Source organism: Dermochelys coriacea, chromosome 9 (genome assembly GCF_009764565.3).
Source record: "Dermochelys coriacea isolate rDerCor1 chromosome 9, rDerCor1.pri.v4, whole genome shotgun sequence".
NCBI lineage: Eukaryota > Metazoa > Chordata > Testudines > Dermochelyidae > Dermochelys > Dermochelys coriacea.
Window position 1 is genome coordinate 18,368,625 of NC_050076.1, and position 14,893 is coordinate 18,383,517.

The window sequence follows — 14,893 nt, forward strand, 5'->3', positions numbered from 1 at the left end:
ATCTGAGGGCTGAGATTCATCTGTTATTTAGAGATGTATTTATCCGCTCATAAAATAAGGGTATTACCTTCACTGCTATTAATCATTTGTCTGGTGTGCTCTCCAGGACTGCTCATAGATGCCCCTCAAACAACATATTAGTCCTAAGGTCTGGACGATACCATTATCTTTGAAGAGAGCAGTGTCCAGCTGCTGGGTAATGGATATTGTTACACTATCATCTGGAACTACACTTTTTGAATTCATGAGGTTATGATCTCTTTGTTCTATGGTTGTACAGGGTCTAGCGCAATCTGGTCCACAACTGGGGCTCCATGGCACTAGTGCAATATAGATAATTTTATTACAGGAGCATGCCTTTAAAAAAATTTGTATATATGTAAATAGTTAATAAATAAAATGCCAGTAGATAGTGCTCAAGAATATGTAGCATTGATCCTAGGTTTTGCAGGATCAATAACACTTTTTGTAGTAGTGAACCGCAAATGGCTTCTTGAGTGTAGTTCTTTCCTTTGCAGCTCTTAACAGATGCCAACTTGTAGCCAGAAACTAGAGAATAGTGAACCAGTTACCAGAGCTCTGCAGGCGCTGGTTAGACACTCTTTATTTATGTCCTGGCCAATATTGCTGCTGCAGGTTGAACAAGGATGCTTATGGACATCACACGGCAGTTTTACAAAGCAAATTACATGACAGCCTTCTTTTGAGCCTAGCTGATCATCAGTTACCAAGGTTGCATTTTTGTTCTTTGTATGGCTGTATGATGGTAGAATGTCCGTTGCCTTGCTCTGGCTAGGATATGCTGTGTTCTCTGGGAAAGCTGCACTGAGCACAACTTCATACACTCTTCAATTGTGGATGGATCTGTTTTTCCCAATCTCTCACTCTTTTGCCACGTTAAGAGAAGAGACAAAAGTCCCTTCAAACCGGACAGAAAATGCAGATCGATAATGAGCTAGGAAAGACTGCTTTGGGAATAATTGTTGACTCTCTTGCATTGCAAATCATTAAGGGACAAATTCTGTTCTTTCCAGGAACAGAGGGCACTACCCTTGCTCCATAGGTGAGTATGACTCCCTTACCTGAGGAAAGCAATGGGCTGCAACCCCACGCCTGCAAGGATACTGCAAGCAAGGATGTTTGCTGGAAAGGGGGGGAGGAGAAAGAGGTGGTATAACCATGTGTCAATGACCTCATTCACCATGGATTCACCAGCCATTTCTCCCCTGTAATTGAGAGAGCATACGAGTCCTGTACAGGCTACTGCAACCCTGGGCTCCAGCAATAGCCACAGAACAGCTCTGGTGTTAAGAAAATTCCTTTCACCCCCCAACCCCTCAAGCACACAACCTGGTTTCTGTGATTGGAGAAAAGAAGTCCCCTACGAGCACAGCAGCCGTGATGAGCTTAGCATAGCAATCTGTGGTTGGGAATTAAAGTAAGAGGATCTTTACCATACAGCAGCACTAACAGAGCTAGCTAGCCCAACTGCTAATTTCAGACACATGAGCCTAATTAGGCTCTCCACTACACCTCAGCAACTCCCCCTGGGAGCTGTACTTAGTTATTTGAGCCAGAAACCCACCGCTGGTAATCAATTAGCTGGATACACCTTAGAATTCTTGCCCATAAGAGAGTGACCTTTCTCAGCTTCTTAGGATAGAGTGACATCTTGTGGTGTAGTCATCTCTTCCTCTCTCTCTCTCTGAAAGGTATAAATTAGTTACAAGCTTTGTCTAATGCTTCTGTTTTCGAAACCTAATCTGATTTTACTCTGAAGGCTGGTTTTAATACCATGGGCTTGATTCATCCCTGCACTAGTCCAGTTTTACACCCATGTATCTCCTGTAAAATTGGAGTAAATCCAGTAGTGAATCAGGTCCAAGCAACTCATAGGATTAAAATTCAAAATGGTCTGAAGTAAATAGGATGAAATTCAATAAGGACAAATGCAAAGTACCCCACTTAGGAAGGAACAATCAGTTGTACACATACAAAATGGGAAATGATTGCCTAGGAAGGAGTACTGTGGAAAGGGATCTGGGGGTCATAGTGGACCACAAGCTAAATATGGGTTAGCAGTGTAACACTGTTTCAAAAAAAAAGCAAATCTCATTCTGGGCTGTATTAGCAAGAGTGTTGTAAGCAAGACACGAGAAGTTATTCTTCCACTCTACTCTGCGCTGATTAGGCCTCAACTGGAATATTGTGTCCAGTTCCGAGCACCACATGACAGGACAGATGTGGACAAATTGGAGAAAGTCCAGAGAAGAGCAACAAGAATGACTAAAGGTCTAGAAAACATGCCCTGTGAGGGAAGATTGAAAAAAATGGGTTTGTTTAGTCTGGAGAAGAGAAGGCTGAGAGGGGATAAAACAGTTTAAGTACATAAAATATTGTTACAAGGAGAAAAATTATTCTCCTTAACTTCTGAGGGTAGGACAAGAAGCAATGGGCTTCAGTTGCAGCAAAGATGGTTTAGGTTGGACATTAGGAAAAACTTCCCAACTGTCAGTGTAGTTAAGCAGTGGAATAAATTTCCTATGGAATCTATGGGAGATTATGGAATCTCCATCATAGGAGATTTCAAAAAGCAGGTTAGACACACCTATGAGGGATGGTCTAGATAATACTTAGACCTGCCATGAGTGCAGGGGACTGGATTAGATGACCTCTTGAGCTCCCATCCAGTCCTATGATTGTAGTCCTGTTTGGCCTACTGTCAGTGCATACATTTAAGCACCAGCATAAGACTGTACAGGATCGGGGTCTCATTATCTACACCAATTCTAAAGGTGCTTCATGACCAATGGAAACTTTGGGTCATATTTTAAAATGGTAGCTAGATGTCTCAGGATGCAGATAGGCACCTAGTGGGATTTTCAAAAACACCTAGGGGTCTGATTTACATTGATTTCAATGCAAATTAAGAGGCTGGTTTCAGTGGGAGCTAGGCACCTAAATATATTTGAGGATCTGGACCCTAGGCCCTTTTGAAAATCCAATTTGGTGCCTATCTCCATCTTTCGATGATTAAATTCCTTTAAAAAACTGGCCCTTTAATAACAAAATAAAATATTTGAACATGACAAACTCAAAGAAATACTCATGTAATTGTCCTTAACGCTACAGTTTACAGTTATTACTAACGTTTTAGAATAAGCGTTGTTTGCTAGAATAAAACTCGTTTTGTACTGCTGCTGTATTTTAAGGGTAGGATTTTCAAAAGCATTCAGTGTTAGCCAGTCCCCACTGTAGTCATAGGGAAACACCAATAGCTTTTAAACAGACCATATTTCTAATATCCACATTTTCTTCTTAAATGTTAATCGGGCATTTCTCTAATTCAGTCCTTCTATAGGAGATTAACATTCAATTAGTGTTCAGAATTTCAACGTTCTGTTGTGTATGACATTACAGCTCATTGATTTGATACAAATGTGAAAAATATGTTTAGTTATTGTTGTTGTCTGTTATGGTTGATACTCTGATCCCAGGATTGTAAAATATGGAACAATTTATTTCATCTTGTAGTCCATCTTCCTATAGATGCAGAATGTAAACTATAGCCTTCTACCAGAGGAAATATATTGACACCAGTTTGATTTACCGAAGCTTTTCTATGACTCAATAAGCCTGTCTGATTGAAAAATATTTTCTGGAAAAAAATCTGATAAAACTGTAGCAAAAAGTATATGAACTACATTTTCTCTAATCTTGAATACTGTCAGTCTCTAGGCTAGCCACCTCCTGTAAGCATTAGCCTTACCAACCATAAATAAAAGCCATGCTCAGATTTATTAATATTTGTTGCCTTTTGCAGCTTTTCATGTTCATTTTCAAGCCATGGCTACAGAAAAGATTTCCTGGTTCAGAGGTTTTTTCCAGTGACCATGCTGGGCCCGAGATCTCCCAGGACATCACCATGGCATCCACGATCATTGTTCTTTACATAATTTACATGTTTTTTGACTTCTCTTTACTGCTGAACTTTGTTTGCTCTGATGAAAGACCATAGTTATTGAATGCTTCAGGAGTGCTACACCTTATGGAGAGCACAGGTCAGAACAACATTTCATATAGTAGTTGTAAAACTACTCCAGTTGATTTTAATGGCTTCCCTACGTAAAACCAGAGTGTCACTACACCAAGTGGAAATATTGGGATAGATCCTACTCCATTAAAATCATTGGCAGAGTTCCCATTGGTTATCATAAGGCCGGGATTTGGTCCATTCTGGCTCCATTGAAGCCAACAGGAGTTTTGTGTGTTGATTTCAGTGGAATGGATTTCACCCATTCTAGTGGCCTTTTATTATAACTCTCAGAACTTCTTCAATGCAAATATAAGGTCTTCATTTAGGTGTTTCACAGAAATCCCAGACTTATTTAAGCAAATTAAATATTCTATATTGTAGTAAAATCAAAAGAGACAGGGGATCCATTTCCTAGTGTTGGAAGTTAATGGTACCTAGCACTTACATAGCACTTATCCCCAACTTACATTCCACTGAGTATTATTATCCCTATTTTACATATAGGGAGACAAAATCCGCTCTCAAGCATGAATTTGGTATCAAAGCCAGGATTAGGATTCAGATGTTAAAAGGCGCCCCAGTTCTCTGCTCTGACTATGCCTCTCTCTACAGTTCATACAGAAAAATGGAATGAATGTGCTACCTCTAATCCTTCTACATACTCTCTGTATATTGGTATATCTTTACTCTGAATCAGAGTTTTTTTTGTTCACTCAAGGGGGAGCCTTTTTTTTTTTTCTGTTCTCGTCTCTCTCAAAGGTTTATAGCTCCTTTAGCATCTTTCAGCTGGCTGTAGGAGATACTTTTCTATTATAATTGACTAACAGCCTATTACCTCAATCAGGTAAAATGTCAACCAAATGTCCAGCCTAGAAAACTGAAGCAAATAGATACATCTCTTGTTAAATCCCACTTCTTCCAGGAATTCTTCCTTCTCCTCACCAATAGTGCACACACTCTTCCTTTCCTCAACCACTGTCACATAGTGTTGAGGAGTTTGATTGATCTGTCATAGGTGCTGAGCCTGTGATGTTATTCTGCACAGACACACCGTGGCCTGCCCTTGGAGTTTACCACAGGACTGGGGTATTAGACTGCAAACTTTCTGGAGAATACATGTTATTCTAGGGACACAAATAGAAAGAGTAATAAAATGTTGCCCTCTTTTTATAAAGTGATTAGCACATGTAAGTAAGTGGAAATGGCTGACTGACAATGCAAAATGGCTCGGAATTCAGGTTGAGTGGCTGTTTTCGGTTTTTGATGCAAATATTAACCACCACCATCACTTCTAAGATTGCTGTAACAATTTTACTGTTCGAAAGGAACATTCATAGGTGGTTTGAACTAAGGACTAGCATCCCGGGGGAATTCTTGGCCTTGCTGAGGACAGGTGGTTCTTCAGTTAATGCAGCACCATTATAAAAATTCAGTCTGTTACATTTTGAAGACATATATTTGACTGAATGGGGGCAGAGAGTTAACTTAAAGTTTGCTCTATTTCTAATTGTTTATTCCCATTTTAAGTTTAAAAAATGCTGGAGGCCTCTAAAATGTGTCAGCAGTTTTTCCCCACCAGAGGATGTTTTCACACACAATAGATGCTTTCACGCACTGTGAGCTCTGAGAATGCATAAATAAGCTGATCACCCAAAGAGTGAATGCAGTCAGGCAGAACCTGACCACTGGTTTTTTATGAGTCATTAACCGTAAAGGCTGGTTTCCTTATTTGCTAGGGCGAGAGTTATGAAATAAATGCTCCAGGCTGTGCTCTCAGCCACATATTGATGGGGGTATTGGGAGGCCTGGGAAATTGAAGTCTCATCTTGAGCCTGCAGCAGCTTGATGTGCTAATCACACTGTAAGGTACAACAGCAGTTCTGGCTATGAGCTATTGTGTCCCCACATATGCATGTCTGAGGACCAGCGAGTCTCTCCTAGGTGAGTCTCACTGCAGACTCCATCCATTTGTTAGCACGCCCTCACAGCAGAATCATAGTAACTATACTACACCATACAATGGCCCAGTACTGTCCCCAACACTTCAGCTTAAACTAGAAAGTGTGCTTCCACAAGATGATAGATTTACTATGTTCACAGGCAAGATTCAATCCCCAAGTTACTAGCTATTTCCTCAACTCCCTGGGGAGTTGACACTTTTTCAAAAGGAAAGGAATGAAAGAAAATGCTGAAAGTGTGCCAAAATCAAAAGCAGATAGCATTGGATTCAATCATATATAAACACACATCTCCCAACATCTTGGCAATGATATCCAGCATGTTTGTACTATCTAAAAAAAGATACGCTATCCAAGAGATGCTCTTGCTGAGTGATAGCTTGTGTTCTATAGCCCAACACTTGTGGATAACAACTTTATTAATTTGGTTTTCAGCAACAAAGCTAGTAATAAACTCCTGTATTTTCAAGAAACATGGAACAACTATTTCAATTCTGCCAAAGCAGCCTGTGTACCAAAGCACCCACCTCCTATTCTTTAGTGTCCAGAAGCCTCTGACTGCCAGAAGCTGGGACCGGATGATAGGGGATTGATCACTCAGTTTCCCCGTTGTGGCCATCCCCTCGGAAGCATCTGGCACTAGCCACTGTCAGGAGATGGGATACTGGGCTAGATGGACCATTGGTCTGACTCATTATGGCTGTTCTTATGAATGGGATGTTTGCTCTTCTTTGCTGTGCACTGCTGTTCATATCAGGAATAGACTTCCACAGTCCGCTATTCTTATATAATGGCTAGGAAAGTTAATTTCTGCCTCATTCCCTCTCTAAGGGCAAGAATCAGGTACCTCAGGCCTGCATATCACCTAAGGTTGACCTAGATTTCAGGGGCTCTACCATAAGCACAAGACACCTTGAGTACGGTATCCAGCAGCCTTGTCTCCATGGCTGCGATAAGGGGCTACTCCTGGTCCCCTTCCCTTATGGGAGTTATTCATATTACAGAGGAGGACCCTAGGCAAGTTACAGCTGAAACAGTCAGCATTAACATGCACAGGCTTGCTTTCCAAAAATAAAGTGGGGATAATATGGAAAGCAGGCATTCTCCCCGTCTTACTCCTTGCTGCAACTTTTAGATCTGGAACCTAAGCCCTAGAGAGCAGCTTTGGTGGGGCTTTTGCAAGGACATTTGATCCATTATTAACACTATAACATCATAAGTAGCATGTTAACGTAATGCAAACAAATTAGGAAGATTAATGCTCTCATCAATATCCCTGAACCAGGCTGCAGATTTTATGGTGATGTCAACAAGATTCGCAAAAAGAAAAGGAGTACTTGTGGCACCTTAGAGACTAACAAATTTATTAGAGCATAAGCTTTCGTGAGCTACAGCTCACTTCATCGGATGCATCCGATGAAGTGAGCTGTAGCTCACGAAAGCTTATGCTCTAATAAATTTGTTAGTCTCTAAGGTGCCACAAGTACTCCTTTTCTTTTTGCGAATACAGACTAACACGGCTGCTACTCTGAAGTCAACAAGATTGAATACAACATATAGAAATGCAGTGTGAAAGAGCCAGCAATATTACAATCTAAAAGCAATATTACTAAGAACATCTAATAGATTATTAGTATTTGTAAAGTGCTTTGAGAATTTAAAATATTAAGTGTGTTCTTATTAGATCATAAAGCAAACATTTAGACTGATATTTGATTGTTAGGTTTCAGAGATGTTTGCACTTGATGTATGTATTGAATGGGGGGAAAAAAAAGTATTTCAGACTTTTTGATAGCATGTTTGGCACTTGAAGATATTTTTAACCAGAGCCTTTGATATATAAACTATTAGCCATTTTCTTGTCTCCCACAGGTTTAATGACAAAAAGATCATAATTACTTAGCACTATTGAAGCATCTTTAAACATGTATTATAACAATTCTAGAAACAATGAAAAGTACTTCCCTGCAAATGGTAGAGGCTGTACATCTCGGATAAAACTCAGATATTGGCCAACTCTACAGATGTCACTGGAGTTGCTTCTACTTACACCAGAGCTGGATTTGGCCATTAACCTGGAAAGTTTTGTTTTTAAAGTAGTCTCTTCTGATTCACCAGCAAAAGTACAATTATCTTATTTTTTGATATATGAAAAAAAACAAGCATAAAATGAAGAAAATTATCTTGAATGCTTATGAATCAACATCCTAACAGATAAAGCACAATATGGGATATTAGCTGATGTTGCTACAGACCACCAAATCACACCTCAGGAAAAGGAGGATTGGCTCCTTATGCACTTATCTATAAGGTGTAGGGAAAAAAGCTGCATGATCATGGGGGACTTCAATCTGAGTGACATATGCTGGAGGTCTCATGGAGCCAGTTCTAAAATATCCTTGGAATTTCTAAATATTATTATGAAAATTTCCTAACAAAAAAAAGTGTTGCATCCAACATGGGGAAATTGTATACTGGAACTCATCTTGACAGATTAACAGGAACTGATCATAGAACTAAAAATTAATGGTAGCTTAGGTACAAGCGATCAAGATTTGATCACATTTATAATGTGTAAACAGTATAAAGTCCAAACCAATAATATATATACTTGGTTCTTTAAAAGGGCCAATTTCACAAAGCTGAAAACTATTATGAGCCAAATTATCAGGAAGGAAGAAATTAGTCAGAAAAATGTGAATGACTGTAAGTTGTTTAACACTTTATTAGATAGCGAAAAAGCCACAATAGCACAGTTCATGGAAGAAAGCCATATTGGTTAAAAACCTACCTGGTTTAGAAGGAAAATGAAGGCAGTGAAGGCAATAATATATAACAAATGGAAGAAACAGAACCTGATAGTAATGAATATAAATCAGAAGCTATGAACTGTAGAAAATTGATAAGGGACGCAAAGGGACACAAGAAGAAATCTATGACCAGCAGAATGAAGGATAATAAGGACGATTTTAACTGTATTAGAAACAAAGAATCCTAGTAATGGTATTGGTCATACTAGATGGAAATGGTAGGATTATCAATAGTAATGCAGAAAATGCACAAGTTTTCAACAAATATTTCAGTTATATATTAGGGGAAAAATTATGTCATGTTATATGAGCATACATTCCATTTCACTGGTATCTCAGGAGGATGTTAACAGCAGCTAGTACATTTAAACACTTTAAAATCAGCAGGTCCAGATAACTTGCACAGAGGGTAATATAATCAGAGCCCATCAACCTGGGTTCATGGAAATAGATCCTGCCAAAACTGACATCTTTTTTTATGCGATTACAAGTTTGGTTGATAAAGGTAACAGTGCTGATGTAATATACCTGGACTTTTGTAAAGCATTTGACTTGGTACTGCATGATATTTTGATTAAAAAACTAGAATGATATAAAAGTTAACAAGGTGCACATTAAATGAATTAAAAGCTCACTAACTGATAGGTCTCAAAATGTAACTGTAAATGGGGAACCATGATCAAGCAGGTGTGTTTCCAGTGGGGTTCTGCAGGGACCAGTTCTTGGCTCCATCTTATTTAACATTTTTATCAATGACCTGGAAGAAAACAAAATCACTGATAAAGTTTGCCGATGACAAGAATTGGGGGAGTGGTAAATAATAGGTAGGACAGGTCTCAGAAACAAAGGGTTCTGAATCCTTTATTAAGATAGGTGCAAGCAAACAATATACATTTTAATATGGCTAAATTTAAAATTTATACAGTTAGTAACAAAGAATGTAGGCCATACTTACAGGATAGGGGACTCTATTCTGGGAAGTAGTTACTCTGAAAAGGATTGGGGGGTTATGGTGGATCATCAGCTGAACATAAGTTTCCAGTTCAATGCTCTGGCCAAAGGGGCTAATGCGATCCTTGGATGCATAAATGGGAATATTGAGTAGGTGGTCATTTTCACCTCTGTATTTGACACTGGTATGATCACTGCTGGAACAATGTGTCCAGTTCTGATGTCCCCAATTCAAGAAGGATGTTGATAAATGGGAGAGTTCAGAGAACAGGCATAAGAACGATTACAAGTTTAGAAAAACATGTGCCTATACTGATTGAGCTCCTTGAGTATCTGTTTAACTTAACAAAGAGAAGGCTAAGGGGTGACTTGATCTCAGTTTACGAGTACCTACATGGGGAAACATATTAGCTCTTTTTTCCACCAAATGCATCCGATGAAGTGAGCTGTAGCTCACGAAAGCTTATGCTCTAATAAATTTGTTAGTCTCTAAGGTGCCACAAGTACTCCTTTTCTTTTTGCGAATACAGACTAACACGGCTGCTACTCTGAAATATGTGACAATGGGCTCTTCAATCTAGCGAAGAAAGGTTTAACGCAATACAATGGCTAGAAGTCAGATTGGAAACAAGGCACACATTTTTAACAGTGAGGGTAATGAACCATTGGAACAATTTACCAGGGGTTGTGGTGGATTCTCCATCACTGGCAATTTTAAAATCAAGCTTTGATGTTTTTCCAAAGGGAAAATTCTAAGAACTTTGCGTGAAGTTCTACGGCCTGTGTTATCATAGAATCACAGAAATATAAGGTGGAGGGGACCGTGAGAAGTCAACAAGTCCAGCCCCCTGTGCTAAGGCAGGATCAAGGAAACAAAGTATACAGGAAGTCGGACTTCCTGCTCCAGAAACAACAAAGTGTCAAGTTTTAGACGTTCTTTCCCTTGTACAGCATGTAAGAAGTGCCTGCGAGGGCTTGGTTTAAACTGAAAACATACCAGGAAATTCTATGAATGATTCCACCTAAAGCTCAGCCAATACCTTTTTCAGAAATTAGGCCTCATCTTGCTCCCACTGAATTCAAAGGCAAAATTCCTACTGACTGGAAGAAGGAACCACATTGCCTCTTACCCACAGACTGTATGTTTTGCCATAGACTGGATTCCAGCCCTACCACCTTCTTTCCTTTTCCCTTTCACCTTTGTTAGGAATTACAGTTCATTTATATTTTACACAATGTGGGAAGTGATAATTATATGTCAGTGTCTGGCACTGGCGGGTACTTTCTCTTCCTTCCTGTGAGCGGGTGTGGCATTTATTCTCCCACCTCATATTTAGAGTATGTATCATTCTGTTCCATCTGGCACTTTGTTCTCAGTAAGAAGTATAGGAAGAAAGAGGATTAGATTTCATTAGACATTTATTTCACAAACTGAACATCATTTTCATTAGTTAGTAGAGCCAGGCAAATGTTGGGGTGGGGGAGGAGCGAGGCGGGAAAATATCCACAAATATTTGTGTGACTATGTAAATGATTTCAGTTCAGTCATGCTCTGTGCTCACTATTCACAAACATTCATGCGATTGAGTTTTACTGGCATCAGCATTCATGGAAAGTGAATTTTTAAAGTCACATGCAGGACTATTCACAAAAACAGCATTTTAGATTCACATGTGGGAGTCTTCACAGAAGAAGAGCTACCACAGTTATCCAACAGATTATATGTCACCACGCATGAACTCCTAGCCCATTGAAGTCAGTGGGTGTTTTACACTGACATTGAGGAGGTCAGGATTTCACCCCCCACAAGTCTTATCTGAACAATCACAACGAACCAGAACAGTGAATACCAAATACTTTCAGAACAGTTCACAATCAATCCAGAGAGTTAAAAAGATTTGCATAAGAGCATTCAAATAATGAATGAATTACAAGATATTACAATCTGCTTGCAAATATTTCAAGAGACTACATTTTTCAAATAATTAATAAAACTGGATGAATAATTTATCAAGTTTTGCCACTGGTAATATTTAAAACTGTAGACATTCTAGTCCAGTCTTACTGATCACGATAGCTTTGAGGTGTAACAAATATAGTACTTACAAATTAAACTTTTGCAGTATAATTCACTAAAATAAGAAAAACACAGCTGTTGACATGTATACAATTTTATTTTAAAGGACTGACACAGCAATCACAATGACAGCAACAGAACCATTATTTTAATACTGAAAGCTTTCCTCCATAAACTTGGCTTGTAATTTAAACCGCGTTAAATATGGAAGTATTTAAACAGTGTCTTAAGGTAAAACACGGCAAACCTTAAATATATCAATTATAAACTCAGTGTGCTTATTTCCCTCCTTTTTAGTGTGTGGCATTATTAAAGTTCTTTGAAGTCATGGCCACTTGTATTCATTGCTTCTGGGTGCATGACTCTTCCCATGAACAAGATAGTACCTAAATCAAATGAGAGAACACACAAATCAGAACCACAAAGGACACACTTCTAAACCACTCTTCATTGTTTGAAGTTATTCATGATTTATTCATCATCTGATAAAGATATAGATTTTATAGGGCACAACATTTATAAATTGCGTTCGCACATGCATGCACGTACACATGTATACACACACACACACGTCTGAGTTTAATATCCATGAGAGGTGATGGATTGATAGCCTTGGAGAACGAGTTCCTCTGTTTGTACTCAGAACAGGTACAGCACAGACAGAAGCAATGAAAACTTCTCCACTGCCCTGACAATGCACCTCAACACACTCCAGAGGCTTGCTCCAAAGCCCCTGAAATCAATAGAAAGATGCATATTGACTTCCTTCAGCTTTAGAGGGACTATCACCGATGTCAATGGGTAGTTCGGTGTCCACATCCATTCAGTCCTTGGCTTCTAGGTGGAGGATCTCAAGAAGGATCAACTGAAGTGTGGACACCTGCCCATAGGCAACTTTCATGATAATTTCGTGTTCCTGCTACCATTGAATTCCCTGGCAAGGCTCCCAACGACTCCAAAAAGAATGAAAATTTGGTCTTTTACTGGACTTGTTTCTCATTTGAAGGACACAAAGAGGCAAAAAATTCTATATACAAGTGCTACTATCCTCAGTCATTCAGTCCCCACATACAACACATCTTCAGCGCATAAATTGCTCACTACACACTATCAGATTGAAGGTTTTGTAGCCTTCTGTGATGCCTATCAGATTCCCCTTCCCCATCTCTCTGGAAGGGTCCCTAAGGGGACACTAAGTAAATGGACATAAGTTAGTGTGTATTAAACCCTGTGTGGATGCCCTCATTCAGAAGTAATGTGAGTCTAGTTCACTGTAGCTTAATCCGCTTGGACAGTACATTGGTAGGGCGTCTCTGACACACCAAGCTCACCATATGCAAGGTTTGAGACAAAGGCTTTTAATGTTTGTACAGCACCTAGCACAATGGGCCTCCAACTCTAGGCAGTACTGCAATATGAATGTTTAATAATAAGAAATCATATCTTGCACATGCTGGGCCAGACTGATCTCAGATGCACTAAAACCCTTGTGAACTGCAGCTACTGAATTTTGCTCCAGACTAGGTGAGATGTCATAACAGACAGCTCCAGCTCCTGTGTGGCCACATAGTAACATGCTGTTCATTATCCAGTCACATCCACGACATTACCAAGAACAAATTACAAATATCAAACCAAAACATTGCTTCATCAGAGGCTGTATTGCCAGCAAGTACTGTTCTCACATTGCCTGCCACAGAATATATACCAATGGAACCAGAGAATTATTCATAACTGCAATATCTGTCCTTTCTGGAAATCACTTAGTATTGGGGCAAATTCTGCTGGACTTACTAAAGCGAAGCACTTACTGAAGTCAGAGGGTATGTTCAAAGAATGCTGACTGCACAAGGGGATTCAGGACTGTGTCCCCTGATGAAGTCAAACAGAGCTATTGTTTAAGATTACAAATGACAATTCTGCCTCAGCCCCCAGTAAGTTTGTTGGTGAATTTTTCCTACGACCACTTACCAAGAAAGAGCAATAATATTTTTCAGGCTACTCCTGTGTGAGGTTGGGGTTGGGAGGAGTGTTAAAGGAATGTGTTATGAGAGATTAGTTAAAATCCCTCAACACAAAGCACTGCAGAGCAGAAAGTAGAGAAAAAATTACTCTCGGAGTCCAGTTTAGTGATCCAAAATGGAGAGCCTCTGCTGCATGGGTCTGATGGGGATTCACTGTAAACAACGAGAAAGCAGCTCGGAAACGGCATACACTTACCTGTTCTCCTGTTTCTGACCAGAAAGAAAAATGGATGATCGACTATAACCTGGGGGTACAGCACAGCCATTCTACTAATGGCAATCATTCCTAATGGGGAGAGAACACACACAAGCAGCACGTCAGGTATTGCTTTATCTTCCCCTCTATACTCTCCCTCTATACAGCACGTTAACTTCTTCACACGTAATATTTGTAAAACCCATGCATAGGAATTAAAGCCTACAAGACTGCACTATCACCAACAAATAGCATGACACGTCTAATCTAAAAGGAAGCAGATTTCCAAAGTAATTACATGTCTATGTATGCTCTGAGAAGGATTAACAATTGGCAATGGCACAATTTATTTCCAGTGATGATGGAACAGCTTATAATTTACAAAAAGGCAGAACCTCTGGATAATGAAGGCCATTCCCTTTTAAAGGAAAATGCATTACAGTAGACGGTATCACTAACCACTCTTATTGTGCTAGACAGAGCTCTAAGACTGACCCTGGTACTCACATTAACTGCTTATTAGATAAAAGAGTTAAGCCTGTGGGCTGACCTTGCCATTTTTAATTTAGCTCTTTGTTGTTTACTCTATTTTAAAGAATAAAGTTAAAGGCAAAATACATGAGGAGACCGGCAGACTTTGGCCATTTGGTATTTTCTTATATTTGGAAATCTTCTAAGGTTTTCACTAGGGCTTTATTATTTACAAGTGTTTTATTAACTTTTTCATTTTGACTGCATTGGCAATTAAAAAAAACACCTATGCATGCCAATAATTTCTGCCCAAATTAATGTTAAATTCCAAGCTCAAAAGAATCACTGGGATTGACTACAAAGGATGCTG

General features: G+C 39.3%; 1 protein-coding gene across 3 annotated transcripts in view; it reads right to left on the reverse strand.

Moving 5' to 3' along the window:
• Positions 1-11,910: 11,910 nt before the first annotated feature.
• The window catches only part of SERPINI1 (serpin family I member 1), an 85,227-nt gene continuing 82,244 nt past the window's right edge, over positions 11,911-14,893 (reverse strand). For all 3 annotated transcript variants that reach the window (XM_038417314.2, XM_038417316.2, XM_043491810.1), the window contains 2 exons: positions 14,053-14,142; positions 11,911-12,218 (listed from right to left, as the gene is read on the reverse strand). In XM_038417314.2, the coding sequence (XP_038273242.1) occupies positions 12,142-12,218; positions 14,053-14,142 (167 nt within the window). In that variant the 3' untranslated portion in view covers positions 11,911-12,141. The remainder of the gene's footprint in view (positions 12,219-14,052; positions 14,143-14,893) is intronic.